The 23,325-nt window shown below is 48.2% G+C and overlaps 2 protein-coding genes across 6 annotated transcripts in view; one reads left to right on the top strand and one right to left on the bottom strand.

The window, feature by feature from the left end:
* Positions 1-1,225: 1,225 nt before the first annotated feature.
* UPP1 (uridine phosphorylase 1) lies at positions 1,226-21,330 on the bottom strand. Of its 5 annotated transcripts, none has more exons than XM_050785542.1 (9): positions 21,011-21,330; positions 20,066-20,261; positions 15,171-15,235; positions 9,838-9,955; positions 7,635-7,793; positions 6,197-6,311; positions 2,559-2,768; positions 2,138-2,284; positions 1,226-1,427 (listed from the first exon to the last, which is right to left on the bottom strand). In XM_050785542.1, the coding sequence occupies exons 3-9, from the start codon at positions 15,212-15,214 to the stop codon at positions 1,288-1,290; spliced, it is 933 nt and encodes a 310-aa protein (XP_050641499.1). In that variant the 5' UTR covers positions 15,215-15,235; positions 20,066-20,261; positions 21,011-21,330; the 3' UTR covers positions 1,226-1,287. The 5 variants fall into 5 exon arrangements, with proteins under 5 accessions (XP_050641499.1, XP_050641500.1, XP_050641502.1 ...); XM_050785543.1 differs by having other exon boundaries at positions 15,171-15,227; positions 20,088-20,261; XM_050785545.1 differs by lacking the exons at positions 6,197-6,311; positions 7,635-7,793; positions 9,838-9,955.
* The window catches only part of HUS1 (HUS1 checkpoint clamp component), a 154,370-nt gene continuing 142,561 nt past the window's right edge, over positions 11,517-23,325 (top strand). The window contains exon 1 of the mRNA XM_050785547.1: positions 11,517-11,521. The gene's annotated coding sequence lies outside the window, so the exon portion shown is untranslated. The remainder of the gene's footprint in view (positions 11,522-23,325) is intronic.

Here is a 23,325-nt window from a genome sequence, read left to right as displayed (position 1 = left end):
AAGGCTAAGGGAGAAATGGAAGGAGATTCACTCTCCACCCTAAGCAAATCTGTATTACAGACCTTAGAGCTTGAGAAGATGGAAGGGAAGGAAGTTTTTAATTGGGACAAGGGTCTCTCTTGCTCTTAGCACCTAGAAGGGCATGTGGGTTCAGTAGATGCTGAATGACCCTCAATTTGGGTTGAATCTCAGAATCACAGGGAAGGCACATTGAAGAGTGCACAGACCACATGCGTGCACCCACACCATGGTCCCCACACACCTCCCCACACCTCTCCAAGTCACACAGCAAACTGCTAAGCAGAGCCCCTGAGCGTGGGAGTGTCCCTTACAGTCCACCAGGAAATAAGTCCATCTCAAGGACAGGAAATAATAATACTAGAAAGTGGCCACACTGATGTGGGGAGAGTTGAGAAGTCAGCCAGGACCCCGGGCAACCCACAAGCCAGTGAAGACCAAAGACCCAACTGCCCCTGAGCTGGGGATCTAGGCCTGCCCAAGAAATAGTTGCTGCCAGACTCATCTGAGACAGACAGAGGGGCCACCCTGGATTCTCCCCTCCACTATAAGGTGCAACCCAAAAGGAAGCCAAGAGACACAGAGTCTGAGAATGTCAGTGTGAGGCCAGGAATGAATACTAGGCTGACAAGCCAGGGACAGAAACAACAGGACAAGCTGTCTTGAGCCCAGGTGTCCCGTTTCCCATCCCTAGGTACTTGTATCAAGATATTAGCAGTGTGGACAGTGGGTGGGAGGATTGCTGTCATGTGACTAAGCTGGTGTGGATGGTTTTGGGAATGTGTGTGACTCTAACCTGGAAACTGTGTATATGCCTATTTAGGTTTGCATTATTTCTCAAACACCCCTGCTGTCTGTTTTATTGGTTTTCAGTCATCTCTCATTGCAAGTGGTGCATAGAATTTTTTTAATGTATCAGGAAATTAGTTTCCTAGCACTGTTGTCAGATTTCTCATTTAGTGACATGAAATCTGACTACCATTAGAATTTTAAAGTCTAAAAATTTTCCCTAGAAATAGCACAAACATTTGGTAGAATGTTCTTGAAGAAACCCCAAATCAGGCTAACATAGTTGAAAATGCTCCAATGAAACTTCAAAAGGAAGAGCATCTCCCAGGTGGTTAATCCAAGATTCTCTGTCTCTTAATTGCGATCTGATTTTCTAGATTCTTGTGTAAAGTATGCTCAAAGTCCACACAACAGGGGATTTTGGACAGTGCTTTTAATGGCCAGTGATCCCAGCAGGTCTGTGGAGGTGCAGGGCAGCGCTCAGGCCTTGCTCAGTTTCTTCTTGATGAAGTAGCTCACCAGCCGCTGCGGCCTCTGCTGGTACTCGGTGAGCACATTGTGAGGGCTGCTGATCTGGTCCCCTTCCAGGCGGTTCAGGAGGGTGACACACACCACGGCCGCTGCAAAGGGAAAAGACCACATCAAGGCAAGGTGCCAGGGGTCTGACAGTTCACAGGGACGGAATGATGGACATGAGCTGTGAGGAGCAGCCTCTCGGCCTCCTCAGGAAATCAGGCTGCCCATGCAGTCAGGCGGGGCCAGAGGATGGAGCGCGGGAGGGAAGGCGCTGGTCCAGGAGCTCGGAAGGCTCCTCCTTCTCTGACACCACCCTGCCCTGTCCCTCCCCTATTCTTGTGCCTCTCCTTCTAAAAGGAATTCCCCATTCCAGGACCAGCTCAGGGCTGCAAGCACCACCTTGAAAGGCACATTTTGGGTGAGGTGACAAGGGGATTCTGCAGAGCTGTGAGTTGGCCTTCAAGGGTGGCTAGTACCTTGAGGGTAGATGAACCACAATTCAGAAAGTCAAAGCACTTTGGAAGCCGAGTTTTTTAGAGAGCTGGTGGCAGGCAGCCTCACGGGGCAGCAAAACCTTTTTGTCATTTTTCCTACGCAACGACACTGAGAATCCTGCATTTTGTCATGTGACAATCAAAGGACATTGAACACAGGGCTGTGGGGACGACATGTATGTTCAGAAAGTGACTTGGGGGCAGGGGAGACAGAAGCCAGAAATGGGTACTGGGGTGCCCCAGGAGGAGGGGCCCCAGGGAGGGGCTCCAGGAGAGCAGAAGTGAAGGAGGGATGCTGAGGCTCATCGAGTGCCGCCTACCTTGGAGGCCGCAGGCGCTGCACATGGCGGCAAACACCGAGGACTCCATCTCAATGTTGCGGACGCCGGCTGCGTAGGCCGCCTCCAGATACGCCTGCTTGTCCTTCTCCGTGTAGGAGCAGAGAGCCCCATCCAGACGGCCTTGCCCTGAGGCACACATGGAGACATGAGAACCACATGCATGTAAGAAGCTCCTACAACACATCAGCGCCACGATGCCCAGAAGGTCACAGGGACAAGCAAGACCCATCCAGGTCCTGCCTAGGTCCACTCAAATGGGTCATTATGGCCACCACGGGAGAGGTGCAACTGAGACAGCAGCTTGGCACGTAGAAATCCCAGCTCACAGTGAGAAGGCAGGATCAGGAGACGGACCAGGGCTCCCTGGCTGAAGGATGCCTCCTGGTATCCACGGCCTCACCTTCATAGAAGTCCAAGGTACACATGGTGTTCCCCACCACCGCGGTGAACTCGCTCAGCTCTGCAGAACACAGCAACAGCTCCTGCACCAGCTTCTTGTTCAGGTCCGTTTTCCGGATGACCCGCTTCCCCAGCACAATCTGCTCAAACTCTGCCTTGAAGCAGGTATCCACTGCCTGCTCTGTTATGACCACGGTACCGGGTTCCAGACCTGAGGAAAAAAGCAGACATCAAAAAAAGCAGGGTGTAAAACAACATAAAATAAAAGCGGGGCAGCCAGGGAGCACACAGCAGAGCACATAGAGGAAAGAAGCAGATCCACCCGCACATCCAAACACGAAGCATCCAGTACTGTTCTCAAATACACAGTGACCCATTTTCCCATTCCACTTTTTTTTAAGCTATGAAAGTAATTAATGCATGATCATTATGGACACTATGGAAGAGAAAGGCACAAAGAAGAACATAGAGGGCTGGGCGCGGTAGCTCACGCCTGTAATCACAAGCGCTTTGGGAGGCCAAGGCGAGTAGATCACCTGAGGTCAGGAGTTCAAGACCAGCCTGGCCAACATGGTGAGACCCCATCTCTAGTAAAAATACAAAAATTAGCCAGGCGTTGTGCTGGGTGTCTGTAATCCCAGCTACTTGGGAGGTTGAGGCAGGAGAATCACTTGAACCCAGGAGGCAGAGGTTGCAGTGAGCCAAGATTACGCCACTGCACTCCAGCATGGGCAAAAAGAGCAAACGCCACCTCAAAAAAAAAAAAAAAGAATAAAATAAAAATGGCCAGGAACCTTCGGGTACTTTGTCCCATGTTTCTTGCTTCCATTCGTTGCGATTTCCCACTGTCGTCTGTCACTGAACCATATACCATGATGTGTTTCATTGATCCCTGTTTCCTACCTTGTTAATATTCAAGATTTCAGGCAAATACTTGAAAAGTAAACCAGCAAAAGGCGGACTGGAAGAGTATAATGAAGTCCCACACCCTAAACCCAGGTGAACTATGACCAACTCCTGACCTACCTGGCCTGCTTCTCAGATTGATGCATGATGAGGGTCCAGTTTCTGTGTTCTGGGCATGCCTTCCTGGAGTAGTTTCCTGCTTGTAGGGACACTACTCTGCTCCTTATTCTTTGTGTTATAATAATTTTAGATGGGATTTGACCATTGTCATGGATCAGGACTGAATGTTGGCTTCCCCCTCAAAATTCATAGGCTGAAATCCTAACCCCAAAGGTGACGGTTTTAGGCAGCAGGGCCTTTGGGAGATGATTAGGTCATGAGGGTGGAGCCTGCATGAGTGGGATTAGTGCCCTTATAAAAGGGACCCCAGAGAGCTGCATGCCCCTTCTGCCATGTGAGGACACAGGGAGAAAACAGAGCTCTACGAATCCGAAAGTTAGCCCTCACCAGACACCAAGTTTGCTGGCTCCTTGACCTTGAACTTCGCAGCCTCCAGAGTATGAGAGATCAATTCCTGTTGTTTATAAGCCACCTGGTCAATGGTATCTTGTCTATCAACCTGCAGGGACTACAATAACTATGATCCGTTTCTGATACTTATTTTAATGCAAAATTGGTTTTCCTAAACATGTGGGAGGGAACAAGAAGTCAGATCTTTTCCAGAGCTCCCAAGTCAGTTGTTTTCATGAAACATTAAAAAACATGGCCGACTGCAAAGACCTTTGCTTCGCTCCCCACATGTATCTGAACTCTTTCCCTTGCTACTCCTGTGGCTGTTCTGGGCAATTCAGAGTCTCCTTGCAGCAGCTTCTCCCAGCACCGGGGCTGGAGCTAAAGGACAGCGTGGCTGATGCCTTGGCGAACCCACAGGGCCTGGAGTGTTCAAGCCCCTTGGAATTCCAGCATCACTCACGTTGGGACGCACAGGCCCCTGCCAGTGTCAGCTGCCATCTTCACCATGTCCCCTGCACCTTCCTAGGAGTGCCTGGGACTCTTGTTCTCAGGTCTGTCCATTGCCCTGAGCTTCCTCCTGAGCAGCTGCCAACACAACCCAGATCTTGAGGTTTTTTGTCCCCACCCATTCATACTTTGGGATTTGTGAAGATAGCGCATCACCTTTTATAATCAACTATGTCCAGGGGTTTTTGGTTTTCATCCCTAGTTGCTCTTTCCATTTTTACAGAGCAATTGAAGAAAATTCAAAATCTATACTACTCCCTCCAGAATTATCTGATCACTGTTTTAAAAATCACTCTAGAGCAAGAACTCAAGAACCATTCGCTAGAGTTCCTGGCAGAGGCCAGCACGCTCTGCACAGCTGTTAGTGTCAGGTGGGCGGCACTGGAGACTAAGTCTGCAGGACCCAGACGGCTCATGGCTGTTGGTGTGTTGTCCTAAGGACAATTTCACTAATCTTGGAATTACAGTCATACAAACACAGATTGTATGCATCAATCTCTCTATATAACAAAAAGAAAAGAGACAAGATAACATGTTCAAAAGATTTGGGTCTAAAGCAAGTCCCCTTTCAAAGTCAGGACACTTAAATTCTAGAATTGCTGCAAATCCTAGATAGTCCAGGCCCTAGACAGCCTGGAACAAGTACACACAGGACTAGCCAGCAGCGTCAAAGCTCAACTTTCTCTAGGGCACGTGCAGGCTTCTCCCCTGAGCTCCGAACACCTGGATGGGAGCAGGAATCGCTAGAACCCAGTTTTTAGCAGAAAGAATGGCACAGGGTTGGAACCCCAGAAAGCGAGACCACTTATTTAAAACAAATCTGCCTAACAGACAATTCAACAACTTGTTAGCTTTTGCTTTCTCGTTAAATCTCATTCTTTCTTTGCCATCATTGTGGGGTTTTTTTGTTTGTTTGTTGTTGTTGTTTTTTTTGAGATGGAGTCTCACTCTGTCACCAGGCTGGAGTACAATGGCACGATCTTGGCTCACTGCAACCTCAGCCTCCTGGGTTCAAGCGATTCTCCTGCCTCAGCCTCCCAAGTAGCTGCAACTATAGACATGCACCACCACGCCCAGCTAATTTTTTGTATTTTAGTAGAAATGGGGTTTCACCATGTTGGCCAGGATGGTCTCGATCTCCCGACCTTGTGATCCACCCACCTCAGCCTCTCAAAGTGCTGGGATTACAGGTGTGAGCCGCCACCATGCCCGGCCAACCATCTTTGTTTTTTAAAACATGTTGAGGACAGGGACATTTTAAGCTAATTTAAGGACACTTATCTGAGGTTCGTACTGCCCCTCTCTCTTCCCCCCTTTGATTTTCCTGTGGCTTTTCTCATAAGGTGCTTCAAATCCCTGCAGGATTAGGGAGGAAGAAAAGTAAGCAAAGGAAAAGAGAGAATGGAGAAGAAGGCGAATTAGAAAGAATAAGAGAGAATCAAGCAGACAAGAAGGCACAAATTGTGTAATCCCAAAAGGATGAGTTTCCCCCATATGCATGGTGTGCTGCCCTTCTGCTGCCTGGCTCTGGGGTGCGGGTTGGACAAAAACAACAAAACAAGCTTCTTTTCACACCTCCTGTTAACAAGCTTTCCTTGAACCAAGCCAAGAAAGGAACTCTTTGTCTCTAATCCCACACCACATAGAAGCTGCCTCGGCATGCCCCAGTCCCTCATCCATTCACAGGGCAAGAGGCCCCTCTGCAGACCTTACCTATCCCACCAGAAGTGCCAATGCGGATGATAGTGACGTCGGAGCACCGGGCATAGTACAGCAGCTTTATGAGCTCATGCAACATGATTGAGATAGAAGGAATGCCCATACCATGCTGGAACCAGGGAGAAACACCCGTGTTAAGCCAAGGTTGTGACTTTGTCAATGTTCTGGTTGACGTTTCAAGGGATGTAATTCAATCTAACATGCCCATTGTCATAGTGATGGAAGATAAACTTCTCAAATACACATTTAAGAAGCAGTAACACTTTGGGAAACTTTAAAGTGTATGTAAAGCTGTCAAAGACAAAACCCCATTTGATTGACACAATTTGTCAAATAGGTAACAGCTGAGGACCCAGGGGCTCAGCAGGGAAGCAGCAGTCTGCTATTGCCAGGTAACAAACAGCTCCTTCTAGCATTTGAATCCCTGCATAAATACCCACCCTATTCCCCCACACCCCGCCACAGGTTAAAGTTTTATCTCCTTTCTCTTTTCTCCCTACACCCTCTGCTTCAGCCAAACTAAGTAATCAGCTGGTTCCTCAGCCCACTGGACACAGGATGCCTTGCTGATCTTGTACTTCTGCCTGTGCCTTTTCCTCTCTTTGGGGTCTCTGCATACCTCCTTCTCCTGCTCTCCTCTTCAGAGCACCCCCCCTAGTGTCACATCTTCCATGATGCCTCTCCCCGGATGGCCTCAGCACTTTCCAGGGGCTGTTCCTGTGGCAGAGCCATACAGTGGAGGCATCCCTGCTAGAATCGGTCACAGAGCCTTACACACAGGAAAGGCTTGCACACATTATCAGTAACCGAATAATGCGTTGGTTCCCCGATGTGTTCTAGCTGGTTGACACGGCTAGAGTCCTCAGCTGACTGGAGAGGTAGGGATGCACGTCTCAGCAAAAGGGGTTCCCTTTCCTTACTCTGCAGCTGTTCATTTATATTGCTCCTGACAAAGAAAATCAAAACTGAAAAATGAAAAGACTTCTATGGTAGAATCTGGAGATTTCTGTGTTCACCATGCTCACTGCTTAAATCAAAATGTGTTTTGAAGTAACTCACTGTGAGGTGGCAGAGGGGATTAGAGGCCTGGTACTTTGAGGCTCTCCTTCCATCCTGCTCCAGGCAGGGCACCCCCTACTGTCCCTCGTCTATACCCCAAGCACTCTAACTCCCTGCAGCTGCCACCCTCACACTGTGTAGACACACAGCTGTGTATTTGCATTTGTGTACTTAATCTCCCCTGGAGACTGAGCCTCAAGGGCAATAGCCCGGGTTCAATAATCTCTGAATCCCAGCTACTGTGGGCTCACCCTGCTCCCAGCCATTTACAGTAAACAGGTGTTAGGGGACCAGCTGTCTGTGTGTGCAGAGGGGTGGGGCACAGGGCCTTGCAGAGCCTAGAGACTGAGCACAAGGGAGGGCAGGTACTCACACTGACAGACAGCACCGGTCCTACTTTATACATGGCATAGCGGTCAGTTCCCGCACAGATGTTGGGATAGTCTCTACCTGGGCAGTCAAGGCCCAGCTCTGCGCCAACGCACCTGATGAAGGCTTTCATCCGGGAGGGGCTTCCGCCAACACACACAAACTGCAGCCAGAGAAGAGAGACCCCCATTAGTGCACTGTCTATAGCAGAGGTCCTCAAGTGGGGCTCCTAGACCAGCAACATCAGTATCCCCAAGGAACTTGCTAAAAATATAAGTTCACTGGCCTCACCAGGACCTGCTGAATCTAAGGGGCCCAGTAATCTGCCTTAACAAGCCCCCCTGGTGAGTGCTTAGGGTGGGCGGCCAAGCATCAAAAGGCAGTCAGCTCCACAAACGCAGGAATCCAGACCCTTGCTCTCTCTGAGGAGGTAATTCCAGGTCCTTTGCATCCTCAGCCTCCCTCAGTCACGTAGAAGGCAGCTTGTGGAGAGAGCCTGGGTTTGAAACAGAGGGAGCAACTCCTCACTGTCCCTCTGTGTTCCCAGGGCCCCACAAAATGGGCTACTGATCACTCTCTCACCTGGTTACCTGAGTGCCAAATGGCCAATGCTTGGGAAGAGCCAGCCGAAGCCTAGAAGAGGCTCAGGAAGTGATGGCTATTCTGGCTGGGTCTCTCTCAGAGAAGTAAAAACTTTAATTTGCAGAACGTCATGTAAGAAAATGTTGGTTTTGGAAAAAAAAATTGTTTTCAGTGAGTAAGTTTTTAAAGAGTTTGAAGATGGCTGGGCACGGTGGCTCACACCTATAATCCTAGCACTTGGGAGTGGGCAGGCAGATCACCTGAGGTCAGGAGATCCAGACCAGCCTGCCCAACATGGTGAAACCCCATCTCTACTAAAAAATACAAAAATTAGCTGGGCATGGTGTCATGTGCCTATAATCCCAACTACTCGGGAGGCTGAGGCAGGAGGATCGCTTGAACCCGGGAAGGGGAGGTTACAGTGAGCTGAAATCACACCACTGTACTCCAGCCTGGGCAGGGAGAGTCCAGCTCAAAAAATTAAAAACAAAAAAAACAAAAAAAAAACAAGTTTGTAGATAAAAGAAAATAATTATTCTCTAAACATAAAAAAGAAAATTCCATAGTCTGGAATAAAAATCACTGTGAATTAACTCAATAGGATGAATGAAAATTTAATGAATTAAAAGCACATGGAAAGTTGTCCACAATTGGAAACCAACACTATCAAAGAACAGGATGATTGATAAGACATAACACCATTGTTAAATTATGATCCCATGTAGCAGCATTAGATTCCAGGGTCCTGGCGTATTTTGATTTTTAATTCTATATGTCAGTTCATCTTTACCCATTAGACATTTCAAAGTCCTATGTTAAGATAAATCAGAACTAAGCAACTTAAGACTTTGTAGAAAAAATTAACTGGAAGCTGCATGAAGCAAAATAAGACATTAAACGCAATTAACTAAACAGAATATCAATATGTATTTTATATTACAAACAAGATACAATGACCTTTATTTACTATCCTTTGCTTCCCTAGGAAATTTTTACATCTTTCTCTTCTCTCAATGAAGCATTAGGAAGTTTATTTTATATATTGCTTCAAATACATAGGCATGCCCCATGTAACGATGTTTTGGTAAGCAAGGAATCACATATACCAACAGTGGTCCCAGAAAATTATATAATACCATGATTTTACTGTAGCTTTTCTATGTTTGGATATATACAGATACACAAATGCTTATCACTGTGCTACAACTGTCTACAGTATTCAGGACACTCACATGCTATAGAGGTTTGTAGCCTAGGGGCATATGGCCGAGGCAAGTAATAGGCTCTACCACCTAGGTTTGTGTGGTTACGCTCTACGTTGTCCACACAACGATGAAAGACCTAAGGCTGCATTTCTCAGACCGTATTTCCAGCGTTAAGCAATGCGGGACTGCTCTAAATTTGCAACAGGTGAATTAGGGAACAATTTGGCACTACTTAGGATAGTTTTACTTGGTGGTTCACATATTTGAAAGTTAAAAATTTGCAAAACTTTGGTAAACATTATGTCTGCATAAACCTGTTAGCTGTGGCCTCTCCAGCATTTGTGGGTTGGTCTACCTGCATAATATAGGGGGAGGTTGATCTTAAGACAAATTCCAAGGTGTCAACACCTGGCCTCTTACCTTCACATCTCCAAACAAGGCTGGGAAATTGTGTCTGCTAGTGGTGAGATTGAAATGATAGAGAATGTCTTCTTTCATTTTTGCTATGTTTGGATTTAAAAGTCTGACGGGACAATCACTGTTAAAAAACAAGAAAGTGGAAGGCTTATAGAACATCAGTGCCCATTATCACAGAAGTGCCCTATGTCACACACGAGGCTCATGGTGGGAGAGGCTCATGGTGGGAGAAGGGCAGGGCCAACCCTGGAAATAAGACAACCCTAACATTGACAAGGTCCCCACTTGCCTCCCCTCTGTTCTTCCCCCTTCTCCTTCCTCTTAGCCCCTGTTGCTCCCACGGCTCTGTTTGGAGGGCAATAGGGATGAAATCAGAAGAGCACACAAAAGTACACAGATGGAAATGTTCAATCTACCCATACAAGGAGTAGGGAGTATAGCCAGTTGCTCCTCTAATCAAGTTCATTCAATGTATAAACTTGACTTTATTTTAAAACTACTATGTTTACCATAGGAAATATGAACAGAAATAAAAACAAACTCTAATCCTACCTCCCAGAGATAACTTTTCCCATCTGCATACCTTCAATTTGTTTTTGTTTTGTTTTGTTTTGTTTGTTACACTAGCCACGTCTTCTCAGTACAATATCCAATAGGAGTGACACGATAAGACATCTGTTTATCTGCTAGAAAATGTACATGTGGCTCGTGCTGGTCTACAGCAAGCATCAGCAAGCTTTTCTTCATAAAAGGCCAGGCAATAAATACGTGTGGTTTTGTAGGTTGCATGGTTTCTGCTACTTCTCAAGTCCACCGTAGGCATGTGAAAGCAACTACAGATAGCACACAAATCAGTGAGTGTGGCTGTGTTCCAATAAAACCTTCCTTACAAAACAAATGCCCCAAGTCTAGATGAGTCCATCTCAAGCCTGTCAAAGTCTCCTAGAGCCAGCCTCAAACACACCTCCTTCAACAATGTATGCCTTCCGAGTCCTAGAGATGGGCGGGCTCCCTTACAGGAAACCGAGGCAGACATGGAACCCTGATGTCAGAGCAATTGGGGACCTCTTTTTCTTCCTTCTGAGTCTGACTTTCTGCCCTGAACCCCCTGGTCACGTCTCCTCCTCAATCTAACTCATGAGAAAAGAAAAAGATACAAGAGAGGCAGGGTCTCAGCTGCCACGGATTTGGAAAATAACTGTTACATAAGGGATGTACCCCCTTCACAGACATTGTCCATTCTCTCCCCACACGATGCTTGCTACACCTTATCTATATTCTAACCCTGATATACACAATTAATGTAATAACTTTACCTCCAGCAACAAAAACTTCTGGAGGCCATGACCACATCTTATTTATCTCTGAATCCCACGGAACACACCGCAGACAAGCAAAACAAGGTTGAGATGGACCCATCCTGTTTTATTTATTTTATCATTTTATCAAATCCCTATTTCTATCTGGCACTCATCAACAGCAGACACCCAGGCTGCAAACACACTGGTGGCCTACACCTGACCACTTCCTCCTTTCATGCCCGTCAAATGTTCCTTCCTGTCAATTCCCCTAGAGTGGGGCCCAGGTGAGCTCACACCTGAACATTTCCAAAAGGCTGAAACAGAAAACGTAAGTACAAAAGGTTATACACAGACACGGGGAGATCTTTGTATAAAGGGACGGGGGGGCTAGGCGACTGTTTCCTGTAAGGGCAGCCAGAGACTGTGCTAACTACACCAGCGAATCCGCTGAAAACCCTGCTCAGGAAGGCACAGCAGGCTGCCTGAAGCACAGAGCCACACCCACCTGCCCCTAAGCCCACCTCTTCCTAACAAGCTGTGGGGCGGTCTCCAGAATCAGGGTTCATTCTACTCTGGGATGTGGGGCAAGGCCATTTATCAAGGGACCAAATCCAGAATCACGTGTGGTAAGGACCATCCTTGAACTTTTTTCTCAGAAAGCCTTTTTGATCTCCAGGCCAATCTGAAATTCTGACAATCCGCACACCCCACAGTATTTTAGGATCCTTTAGTGACAACTATTTTTCATGTAAGTAACATTTTCATTCTCCTTCTTCAGGATGTTAGGAATACACAGAGTACAACATAGACGGGCTAAGAGTCATGCTTCAAAATAACAAAACAGGATGTGATTAAGCACTTTGTCACATATTTCAAAATAAAATACTTGTCTTTTCTCCTTGATTCTGAGAAATGAAGAAGAAGGAAATAGGGTGTAACCGTGAAGACAGGCAATGATTTTAAAACATGAAAATGTGGCCAGGTGCAGTGGCTCACTCCTGTAATCCCAGTATTTTAGAAGGCCAACACAGGTGGATCACTGGAGCCCAGGAGTTCGAGACCAGCCAGGGCAACATGGTGAAACCCTGACTCTACAGAAAATGCAAAAATTAGCCAGGCATGGTGCATGCACCTTTAGTCCCAGCTCCCTGGGAGGCTGATGTGGGAGGATCACCTGAGCCCAAGAGGTTGAGGCTGCAGCGAGACATGATCACACCACTGCACTCCAGCCTGGGTAACAGGGTAAGACTCTGTCTAAAAATACAAATAAATAAAAATAAAAAAAGTAAATTTAACATGTGCCATAATGAACCAGTAGATGTCCCAATTTATCTTTTGAAGGATTTTAAAAGAACAAGTCAGAGACATACTACTTGGAAAAAAATATTTCTCTAGTCTACACATAATTTCAAGTGACTTTATTCCGCTTTATTCTATCACTTTATTCATCTAGCAAATATTCGTTGAGCATCTACTATGTAAAAGAAATATGTGAGATGAAAGAAATGAAAACTGTCTGGGTGCAGTGGCTCATGCCTGTAATCCCAGCAATTTGGGAGGCTGAGGTGGGCAGATCGCTTGAGCCCAGGAGTTTGAGATCAGCTTGGACAACACAGTGAAACCCTGTCTCTATGAAAAATACAAAAATTAGCCAGGTGTGGTGGTGCATGCCTGTAGTCCCAGCTACTCAGGAGGCTGAGGTGAGAGGATCACTTGAGCCCAGGAGGCGGAGGTTGCAGTGAGCTGAGATCACACCACAGCACTCCAGCCTGGGTAACAGGGCGAAACCCTGTCTCAATAAAAGAAAAAAAGGAGGTCGGGCGCAGTGGCTCACGCCTGTAATCCCAGCACTTTGGGAGGCCGAGGCAGGCAGATCACAAGGTCAGGAGATCAAGACCACCCTGGCTAACACGGTGAAACCCCGTCTCTACTAAAAATACAAAAAATTAGCCGGGGGTGGTGGTGGGCGCCTGTAGTCCCAGCTATTTGGGAGGCTGAGGCAGGGCAATGGTGTGACCCGGGAAGCAGAGCTTGCAGTGAGCTGAGATCGTGCCACTGCACTCTAGCCTGGGCGATACAGCAAGACTCTGTCTCAAAAAAATAAAAGAAAAGAAAAAAAGAAAAAAAAGAAAGAAATGAAAACTGGCTTCTGATTCCAGGAGTTTATCAGCAGGGAAAAGAAAGCAGGATCAACCTTTATATAAACTTGCTCAAATAGCTTAGGACAGGCACATGTGGAGACAAGAAGAGAATGAGACGGGGGAGACACAGGGGCCTGGGGTTCTGGGGAAGGGGAAGAGGGAGCGCTCTAGAAAATGCTGGCTGAATCTCGCACCAGTCAAGCATCCTGTGCTGGGTGTACTGCACATAAAGATGAGTACGATCCAGTTCCACTCATGGAAGTCTTTTGACTTGGGGTAGAAATGAAATTATTAATAGCTAGTACATATCAATTCATTTACTATTCTCAGTATAAACTAAGTACCATCAGTAACCCCATTCAAAGTCCAAGGTCACAGCCTTCCTAAGAGGCTGTACCCCTGAGCGCTACACCTGACTGCCTTTCAGCAAGTGGAACATGATTAGCAAATAGCTGATGATAAAACAAGGGAGGGTAAAATAATTACTAAACAGAGGGAAGGGGAGGAAGCCCGCATTGAGTTGCTTGGCACTTGGTGTGCCGGCCCTGTTTTCTCCAGCCTTCATTTCCACCACTCCCCTCCACCCCCACCAGCCTCCTGCTGGGCCTCAACCTCAAGCCATGAGCAGGAGGAGGGAGGAGGGGAGCTCCAGAAACTGGGGACAAGGCATTTTTGGCTGTCAATGACCGAAAGTACCAGGAAGACTATTAGTTCAATTAAAAAATAGTCACTGAGGTGGGGCACAGTGGCTCACGCCTGTAATCCCAGCACTTTGGGAGACTGAGGTGGGTGGATCACTTGAGGTCAGGAGTTCGAGACCAGCCTGGCCAACATGGTGAAACCCCATCTCTACTAAAAATACAAAATTTACCAAGCGTGCTGGCTTGCACCTGTAATCCCAGCTACCTGGGAGGCGGAGGCACCAGAATCACTTGAAACCGGGAAGGTTGCAGTGAGCCGAGATTGCACCACTAACTGCACTCTAGCCTGGGCAACAAGAACAAAACTCCATCTCAAAAAAAAAAAAAAAAAAAAAAAAAAATCACTGCAGGGAATGTCCATAGGCACCAGAAACTCCAAAATGGACACCGGGACTTCTGGGGAATGGAGGAGAAGAGGGGTATTGTCCATATGGAATTATGACCTGGGTATGCACCTGTCACATGTGAGACTTCAGAGAGGTCTCAGGGAAGTTACAGAGGAACAAAGGACCAGGAGTCCAGAGCAAGGATGGCCAGAGGTCACCACAACCCTGGGTGGTGCCAAGGTCAGACGCCACCAGGACTGGGGAGAGGCCATGGCGGCAGGACAGAAGGCCTGCCCAGGTAACCCCAGCAGAGGTGGGAGACAACTGGGCGGGGTGGGGGTGGTGAGAAAATAAGAATAATCATTGGATTACAGTTCACATAGGAATCAGAATGAAGACAAGAAATTCTTGCTTTTCTAGCAATGCCTAAACACAAGCGGTGTCAAGCCAAGCATATCAGAAGTATGACAAACTGCAAAGAAATAAGAAGGCATTTAAGATTCAGAACCAAGGCAGAGCTGAGTGATAAGCAGGGGATTTTGGTTAAGGAGAGTGGCACATAGAGGAAAAACCTACTAGACAGAGATTTGAGCAGGGACTTGCCTGGTTTTCTGAAAAAACATGTCCTAAGAATCAAGAGCTGAGGCCCCAGCGCCCAACCCCAGAGTTCTTTAACAATCTAATTTACGGACCTCCTGAGTCATTAATCCCTCCAGGCCTCAGTCTCTTTCACAAGCATCAAATGTGTTAATATATGTCAAGTCCTTAGAAAACTGTGTGGCACAACATATGCTCTATAAACAACCCAACCCAACCCAACCCAACCCAACCCAACCCAACCCAACCCGGAATGAAATGGAGTCTTACTTGTGACTTTCAGGTTTCTCTGCATTGGCTCCTGTGGCCGCCATTCTGTCAACTGAGGCAAGACCCTAAGGAAAAAAAAATCACAGAATGGAGTGAATCCACTCAGTAGAAACCAAGGTTGTGCAGAGCCCCACTAATATGTAGAAAGTCAGTGCAATGAAGTGGAATTCCTTACACACCTGATGTAAGTGTGTGGACTGTGTGAGAAATAGAGAAGAGAATGTGTATGTGTTTATAGCGTTGCTAGTTTCAGAGAGGAGGTGGTGACAATGTGCCAAAAGCCTAAGTGGACAGGCACCTCACATCTCCAGAGAACCTGTCCCCTTTATGCCTGTAAACCCAGCACTATGGGAGGCCGAGGCAGGTGAGGTCAGGAGTTCAAGACCAGCCTGTCCAATATAGTGAAACACAGTCTCTACTAAAAATACAAAAATTAGCCGAGTGTGGTAGCAGGTGCCGGTAATCTCAGCTACTCTCAGGAGGCTGGGCAGGAGAATCGCTTGAATCAGGGAGGCAGAGGTTGCAGAGTGAGACTCCATCTCAAAAAACAAAACAAAACAAAAACCTGTCCCTTATTCCCAATTTCCCAGCCCAGCAAGTCAAGACTCACTGACCCAACACACCACACCTCTCTGCCTCCCTTTTCTTTTCTCAATAGAGACGGAGTCACCCAGGGTGGAGTGCAGTGGTGCCATCTCGGCTCACTGCAACCTCTGCCTCCTGGGTTCAAGCAATTCTTCTGCCTCAGCCTCCCGAGTAGCTTAGACTACAGACACCCACCACCACGTTCAGCTAATTTTTGTATTTTTAGTAGAGATGGGGTTTTACCATGTTGGCCAGGCTGTTCTCAAACTGCTGACCTCAGGTGATCCACCCGCCTTGGCCTCCCAAAGTGCTGGGATTACAGGTGTGAGCCACCGTGCCCAGCCTCTGCCTCACTTTTCTAGACTCTCAGATGCTCTTCTCTAGCTTTCAAGGACAGCCAGGGGAGTGGGAGGAATTGGGTCAAAGGTGAGGAAAAGGTACCAGCTCCAGGCGGGGCAGTGGGGACAGGGGACCACCATAGGAGGGAGAGGGACTGAGGCTGACCTGAGTCAGCCCACAGCCCTGCCTCCACTGCAAAGCCCCATGAAGGAAAAACGTGGCGTACCTGCAGTTACTCTAGTAGGGCTCATTAGTCAGAAATCCCTAAGACCACTTCTCTGTGTGGAGAAGGGCAGGGTTTTGCCAGAGCTCTTAGAAGGAGGGTGAGACTCACGTTTTGAACTCAGTTAATAAAGCAACAAATCCCTGAATGCTCTGTAATGGCCAGGCCCCCAACTCCCTGGAAAGCCTTGCAGAGTGGACAGGATTCATGGCGAGAGGAGGAGAGTGAAGCACTGAGTCTACGGGATGATCCAAGCTCATAAAGATACCAGTAGGAGTTGTGAAGTGGAGCTGCTTTCCTGAGGTCAAGGCATTGTTTCCAGGACGCGGTTCTCACCTTTGTAACTCAGCAGTCTCTTGTCACCAAGCTAAAACCCAAAAGGTCCCTTTTTGGACAATGGGATTTATTATTACCACAATATAGTGATCATTCCCAGCAAATCTTGAATGCCAGGGAAAATTACAGTTGTTAGGTGTGGAGCAAAAATGTTCCCTCCAATTGCTGCCTTAAATCTCACCACCAGGCTTTCATTTTCCCTTAGCATTTACACAACACTTCTTTGGAAAGCCTACTGCAGTCCAGCTAAGGAGCACTAAGAAGGGGAATAAGGTGTGGTGTTGCTGATTTTTTTTTTTAATTCAACACTATTTTTCATGTTTTAGAAACAGGGGCCATGCACGGTGGCCCACGCCCCTAATCCCAGCACTTTGGGAGGCCAAGTCTGGCAGATCACTTGAGATCAGGAGTTCAAGACCAGCCTGGCCAACATGGTGAAACTCCATCTCTACTAAAAATGCAAAAAAGTTGCTGGGTGTGGTGGCGCATGCCTGGAATCCCAGCTACTCAGGAGGTTGAGGCAGGAAAATCGCTTGAACCCAGGAGACGAAGGTTGCAGTGAGTCAAGATCGTGCCACTGTACTCCAGCCTGGTGAAAGGACAAGAAAGAAGAGAAGAGAAGAGAAGAGAAGAGAGAGAAGAGAAGAGAAGAGAAGAGAAGAGAAGAGAAGAGAAGAGAAGAGAGAGAGAAAGAGAGCGAGAGAGAGAAAGAAAGGAAAGAAAGAAAAGAAAGAGAGAGAGAAAGAGAAAGAAAAAGAAAAAAAAGAGAGAAAGAGAGAGAAAGAGAAAGAAAGAAGAGAGAGAGAGAAAGAAAAAAAAGAAAGAAAGAAAGAAAGAAAGAAAAAGAAAAAAGAAAGAAAGAAAGAAGAAGAAGGAAGAAGGAAGAGAAGAAAGAAAGAAAAGAAAAGAAAGAGAAAGAAGAGAAAGAGAAAAGAGAAAGAAGAGAAAGAGAGAAGAAAGAAAGAAAAAAAGAAAAAAAAAAGAAAGAAAAAAGAAAGAAAGAAAGAAAGAAAGAAAGAAAGAAAGAAAGAAAGAAAGAAAGAAAGAGAGAGAGAAACAAACAAACAAATAAACAGGGTTTCACTCTGTTACCCAGGCTGGAGTGGAGTGGTGCAATCATAGCTCGCTGCCGCCTCAAATCACTGGGCTCAAGTGATCCTCCCATCTCAGCCTCCGAGTAGCTGGAATTACAGGCATGAGTCACACCACCAGTGTAAAGGGAATGAGTTTTAAAAGAGGTATCACGCCTTGGTCCCCGGTTCACCAGGGGCCAAATGAAGGACAGTGTAGGGATGAAGCTTCATGAATAGGCAGAGCTACCTCTCCCTACATGTGTGGAAGGAGGAGAGAGGAGCCAGAGCAGTGCTTCTCATCAAAAGGCCCTACAGGAGGATCCTGGGGCATTGGCATCTGGTCATGATTTCAGACCTTCTTCAGGATCCATTAAGCAGACCTACCGACTGAGGGAAAAAGTAGGATTTAGGGTCAGGCAGAGAGTCCCGGTCCCCAGGGCCAGTTTCTGTTGAGCAGGAACATTCCCCCATAAGAGTGGCTCCTCTGAAGAACATGCCCTCTTACAACCTCCCCCAAAACTCTGGCCCCTCCAGGCTGCTATTTTTGTCTTTAGGGGTAGGGAGCTAATGGGAGGGAGCAGCCCCCCAGTGAACTGGGCAGGGGAAGAGCTAAGAAGTGAGCTCCCTTGGGTCAACAGCTGAGAACATCACACTGAATCAGAGACTGCTAAGTGGCTCCTGGAAAGCTCTCCAGAGAGAATCCAACCCCGTTTGTAGAAAAGGAAACCCAACCAAAGACAGAACTTCCTATCTGGTCTTGTAGAGTAAGGATGTTTCTCTCTAGGCTGGGTTGCTTTTCTTTACTCTGAACCAGAGAAACCAAGGCCACATCAACGGAGAAATCAGCTCCCTTGTCCAGCCATTGCCTTCGACTGGCTCCTTCCTAGTGGGCTCCAGGGCCCGCCTCACTCTCTCTTTCCCCTTGCAATCTTAGTACCTGTAGCATCCCCCCTCCTGGGTGTGAGTGTCCCAAGAGCTACCTTCTCTCCACTTTTCAGTCCTGCACTCAGGGAGGCTCTATTTAACCACACCCACGTAGGCAGAGAAAGTTGCAGATGTCTGCAATGCTCCAGTTGAAAAGACCCTGGTGTTGAGGAAGATGTCAGACTGGGCTGATTTTAGAAAACCTTTCTCCTAACATTGTACCACAATGTTCTCCAACTTCCGTATGGAAATGAAATTCAGTTTCTCAACAAGTCTTCTCTCACCTCTCTAGAAAGTCATGCTCTTCACTCCCCTCCCCACATAACAGGAGAGTTTTGCTGGTTTTACCTGGGCTGCAGATTCTACCTCCCAAGGAAATCCTAAACCTGGCTCAGGATTTGGTTCCCTGAGGAGGAGCCTTTTCAGTGATCAGCTGGGGTTCCCCTACCTATTACCAGCCAGATCCAGCTTACTAAAAAAAAAAAAAAAAAAACTGAAGATGTTTTTACTTTTTTTTTTTTTACTTTTAACCCATTAAACTCAAATCAGATTGGTAAGTTACTTGCATAAATAGCTTAGTTTGTAAACATTTAAAATACTTTCTTGAACGAACATATTTCAAACGCAAATGTGTATGAGAGAGATCGGAGAAGGGAGAAGAATGTTTGGTGTTTATCTTTAGGGAAGAGGAAAACCTAGAAGTTTCATTTTCTGTTATATATTTGATTTTTGGGTTTTGGGTTTTGTTTTGTTTTTTTACAATGAGTTTGCATTAATTTTAAGATAAGTAAGGTCAACAAAAGTCCACTTTGACAAAAAGCCCATGTAAAGAAAAACTAATTTGTCCTTCTTAAATGAAACATGAATGCCCACCAGTGCTGAAAGTATTGGAACCAAGAATAAAATGTGTGCTCGAGAAACCTGTGCTGAATTAAAATGGTCTGCGGTGATGAGGTTTAATGCAGAGGACCAGAAGGTCAGGGTGGCCTCTGAAGAAAGAAATAATGTAAGAGTGGCTGAGAAGTGGGGAAAGCTTGGGCCAAAATGCAGATGGCAAACAAACTGAAAGGCGGAAGAGACAAAGGCCTGCCCTGGGAATGGCTCAGCAGAGCTTGTAAAAACCCAGAGTAAGACATTCTGTCTATTCAAGGAAGTCACAAAGTTTTTTAAAGACCCGCGGTTACAGCCAATGAATGGAACCACTGGTCTTTTCAACCCAGAAGACCCCAGGAAGGTAGAAAATGAGCCAAGGAAAGGCCAGGCAGGGGACGTTGGGGAAAGGAAACAGGGATGGAGAATCAGAGACGGAAGTGCAGAGACAGGTCACCCAGGCGCCTGGAAACTGCCTCCATGGCCTTCACGGGAAACGGCCTCTTTCTACTCCGGATCCCAGACTGTGCTGCTTTGAAACTGACCGTCAGAGAACAGCGGCTGGAGGCGGACAGACGTCTGCAGTGGGAGCCGCAGTGGGAGGCCCTCCAGGCGTTCCAGGCAGGGGCAGGAAGACTGCCAGCGAGTCACCCGCGACCTCGAGTCACCTCACCAAGCCCTGAACTGGAACAGGAGTCGAGAAGTGTCGACGAGCTGCGGAGTTCCTTGCTTCTCTTGGCCCTGTCAGGTCCAAGAACAGGTTGCCATATAAAAGAATCGTAAAGGGACCTCCTTCCCCATGCAAATTATGTCATATAACGCATATGACTGTAAAGTTTCTCTGCGGAGCTGCCAAATAACTCGATGCCAATATTTTATGCGGTAACATTTTGTTAAATGTTGACTCGATGGCCACTTGACTCCATCTTAACTGAGGGCTCCCGTAACAATCATCCTCCAAATGAAATTTTACCCCCTCTCCCTTTAAAAGGCGGTGGGGACCAAAACATCACTTGGTCACTGAAGTCACCAATTCCTTCCTCTCATCTGGGGCTCCCAGCACAGTTTTAGGGGTTCCCGCACTCCCTGCCCGGGTTTGGGCGCGAGAAGCGCCCGCCTGCGCCCTGCGGGACCTGACCCTGCCGGCTCTGCCTCCACCCTCGCAGCACCTCGGCCTGGTGGGCTCCCCGCCCGGAGCCCCGCGCGCTCGGTCGCCGGGACGTGGCACAGGTGGGCACGGGGTGGACCCGAGGAAGCGCATCCCGCCCGCGCGCTTCCCCCCATGCCCACCTGCCCCGCACACATGGGCCCCAGAACCTCCCCGCGCAGCCTTCCTGGGTTGCTCTCTGCTCCTTCTCGCAGCTGAGAGCCAAGGTGCGCCTGAGCCTCCGTCACCGCCCCTACAGGTAAGTGGGCAAGTCGCCAAGGCAGGGGATGGGCTAGCCTCCAGGGAAGAGAGAATGGCGGGAACCGGGCCGCGGCGAACTCACCGCTCGGTCTGCGCAGAGACCCGCTACACCCGCTGCGCCATCCTTGCACGGCGACACCGGCGACAAACACTATGCTCCAGGGCAGGTCGAAGGGGCAGCTCTCGGGAGGCTCGCGGACGACGGGGCGAGGGTCTGTGCGCCGGAGCACTCGAATGAAGGAACCCCTTGCGAGGTGAAGCTCATAGGGAGTCTGCGAGCGCCCCGCCCTACCCTGGGGTTACCGCTTGGCTCAGGCCCCGCCTGCCCTGGGCCGGCGGACTCGGCTGACCGCACCCTGGGCCATCCCGCTGACAAGCCCCGCCCGCCCCCACCTTCCTCTGCTCCTCCGACCCCGCCCACCCCCACCACTCCACACCTCCCACCCTCTTCCCGCCTAGGTGCCGGGAGCCTCCGCCCTCACTTGCTTCTACCCTCTGCGGAGCAGTTGGGCAATTGTCAAAAACCAGCAGCCAGTTCTGTTACTCATTAAACCGCCCCTACTATAGAGGAAATCTCCTTATCCACGTGATCCTAGCCTGGGGTGGATCTGGGGCGGAGGAAACCCGGCTAGAAGCGGCTCTAGGAGTAACCCAAGGTCACGCCGCCAGGCAGGATCCCCGGTCTGTCTGTCTGGAGGTGGCCCCGAGGCTGGGGCCAGCGGAGACAAATGCCAGCGTGGAACCAGCCCTGGCCCGGTGGTCGGGGATGTGGAGCTGGCACTGTCACCGTGTGTACCCTCTATCTCTCTGGACGGCCTCCGCTTCCCCCGCGGAGAGTTTCTCTGGAACCTTCCTGATCCTGGGAGTTCCCCAGCTGGGGCAAAGCCAGGAGCTCGCCCGAAGAAGGGAAGTGACTCATTCATTTAGAGTCGCAGCTAAGTGGCAGAACTACCTCACACCGGCGCTGCACTCTGACCCCCAGCGGCCAGACCCGCCTCTCCCCGGCCGGTGCCCACTCTCCGTCTAAGACGTCTTTCCTGGTCCTCTCCCTGCTTCCCGAACGCGCACTCTGGTGAGAGCACAGAGCCTGGGAAAGAAGACGACCTAGCGGCCCGGGCTGCCCAGCACATCTGTTACTTGCTTCCTAAAGGGAACTCCAGTTCCTGAGAAAACATGGGGTTGGACCAGGAGTGGTGGCTTACGCCTGTAATCCTAGCATTTTGGAAGGCCGAGGCGGATGGATCACCTGAGGTCAGGAGTTCGAGACCAGCCTCCCCAAGATGGTGAGACCCTGTCTCTACTAAAAATACAAAAATTAGCCGGACTTGGTGGCATGTGCCTGTAATCCAAGCTACTAGGGAGGCTTAGTTGAACCCAGTAGAGGATGCAGTGAGCCGAGATCGCACCATTGCACTCCATACTGGGTGACAAGGGTGAAACTCCGTCTCAAAAAAAAAAAAAAAGGAAAGAAAGAAAACAAAAGAAAGAAAACGTGGGGTTGACAGCTATGGCCTGTAAGCCCCCATGCCCCGGACATTACGTTTACCTTCATTTCCAAGAGGCTGCACATGAGCGGGGAAATCAAACCAATACCAAAGACTTCCTGTGTCAAAAGACAAAATTATAACCAATTTAGTTTAAAGATCTCAGTTGGCTTTATTTTTGGTTCTAGGCTCTGGCAGTGCGTCATTACATAGAAAAGAATAAGTGTTCCAATGAGCTGAGCAGAGGGATTTGGCTTTATAGACAGACAGGAAGGGCTGAAGAAGGCAGAAATGAAGATCAAAAAGCAGATGGGTCTTTTCAAAATTACTTTCCTTGTAAGGCAGGGACAGGGAGACGAATAATAGAGAATAACTGATTAGTCAACCTCAGGTTACTTCAGGCTACCTATTTTTGTGTGTAAGAATTAAAGCAGAGGGAACTTTATTATCATGTGGGCTTGTTAACCATGGAGGGTGTCCAGGTTCTTGGCATCTTGAACAAAGAATTGAACAAAACGCACAAACAAAGCAAGGAAGGAATGAAGAGTTTCATTGAAAATGAAAGCACGGCCGGGCACAGTGGCCCACACCTGTAATCCCAGCACTTTGGGAGGCCGAGGCAGGTGGATTACGAAGTCAGGAGTTCAAGACCAGCCTGACCAAGATAGTGAAACCACGTCTCTATTAAAAGTACAAAAAAAAAAAAAAAGAAAAAAAATAGCCGGGCACAGTGGCAGGTGCCTGTAATTTCAGCTACTTGGGAGGCTGAAGCAGGAGAATCACTTGAACCTGCGCGGCAGAGGTTGCAGTGAGCTGAGATCATGCCACTGCATTCCACCTTGGGTGACAGAGTGAGACACCATCTCAAAAAAAAGTAAATGAAAGTACACTCCACAGTGTGGGAGTGGGCCTG

This window comes from Macaca thibetana, chromosome 3 (assembly GCF_024542745.1).
Source record: "Macaca thibetana thibetana isolate TM-01 chromosome 3, ASM2454274v1, whole genome shotgun sequence".
NCBI classification, from domain to species: domain Eukaryota; kingdom Metazoa; phylum Chordata; class Mammalia; order Primates; family Cercopithecidae; genus Macaca; species Macaca thibetana.
The sequence above is the reverse complement of the archived record's forward strand: the minus strand, read 5'-3'. Positions and strand labels throughout refer to the sequence as shown.

Excerpts from the sequence above, each read along its gene's own strand:
- UPP1 (XM_050785542.1), bottom strand. The coding sequence starts at position 15,214 with ATGGCGGCCACAGGAGCCAATGCAGAGAAACCTGAAAGTCACAA. Across the intron at positions 2,769-6,196 it reads TGGCACTTCTGGTGGGATAG|GTCTGGAACCCGGTACCGTG; the intron begins GTAAGGTCTGCA and ends TTTTTTCCTCAG. Across the intron at positions 1,428-2,137 it reads CAGCGCCTGCGGCCTCCAAG|CGGCCGTGGTGTGTGTCACC; the intron begins GTAGGCGGCACT and ends TTCCCTTTGCAG.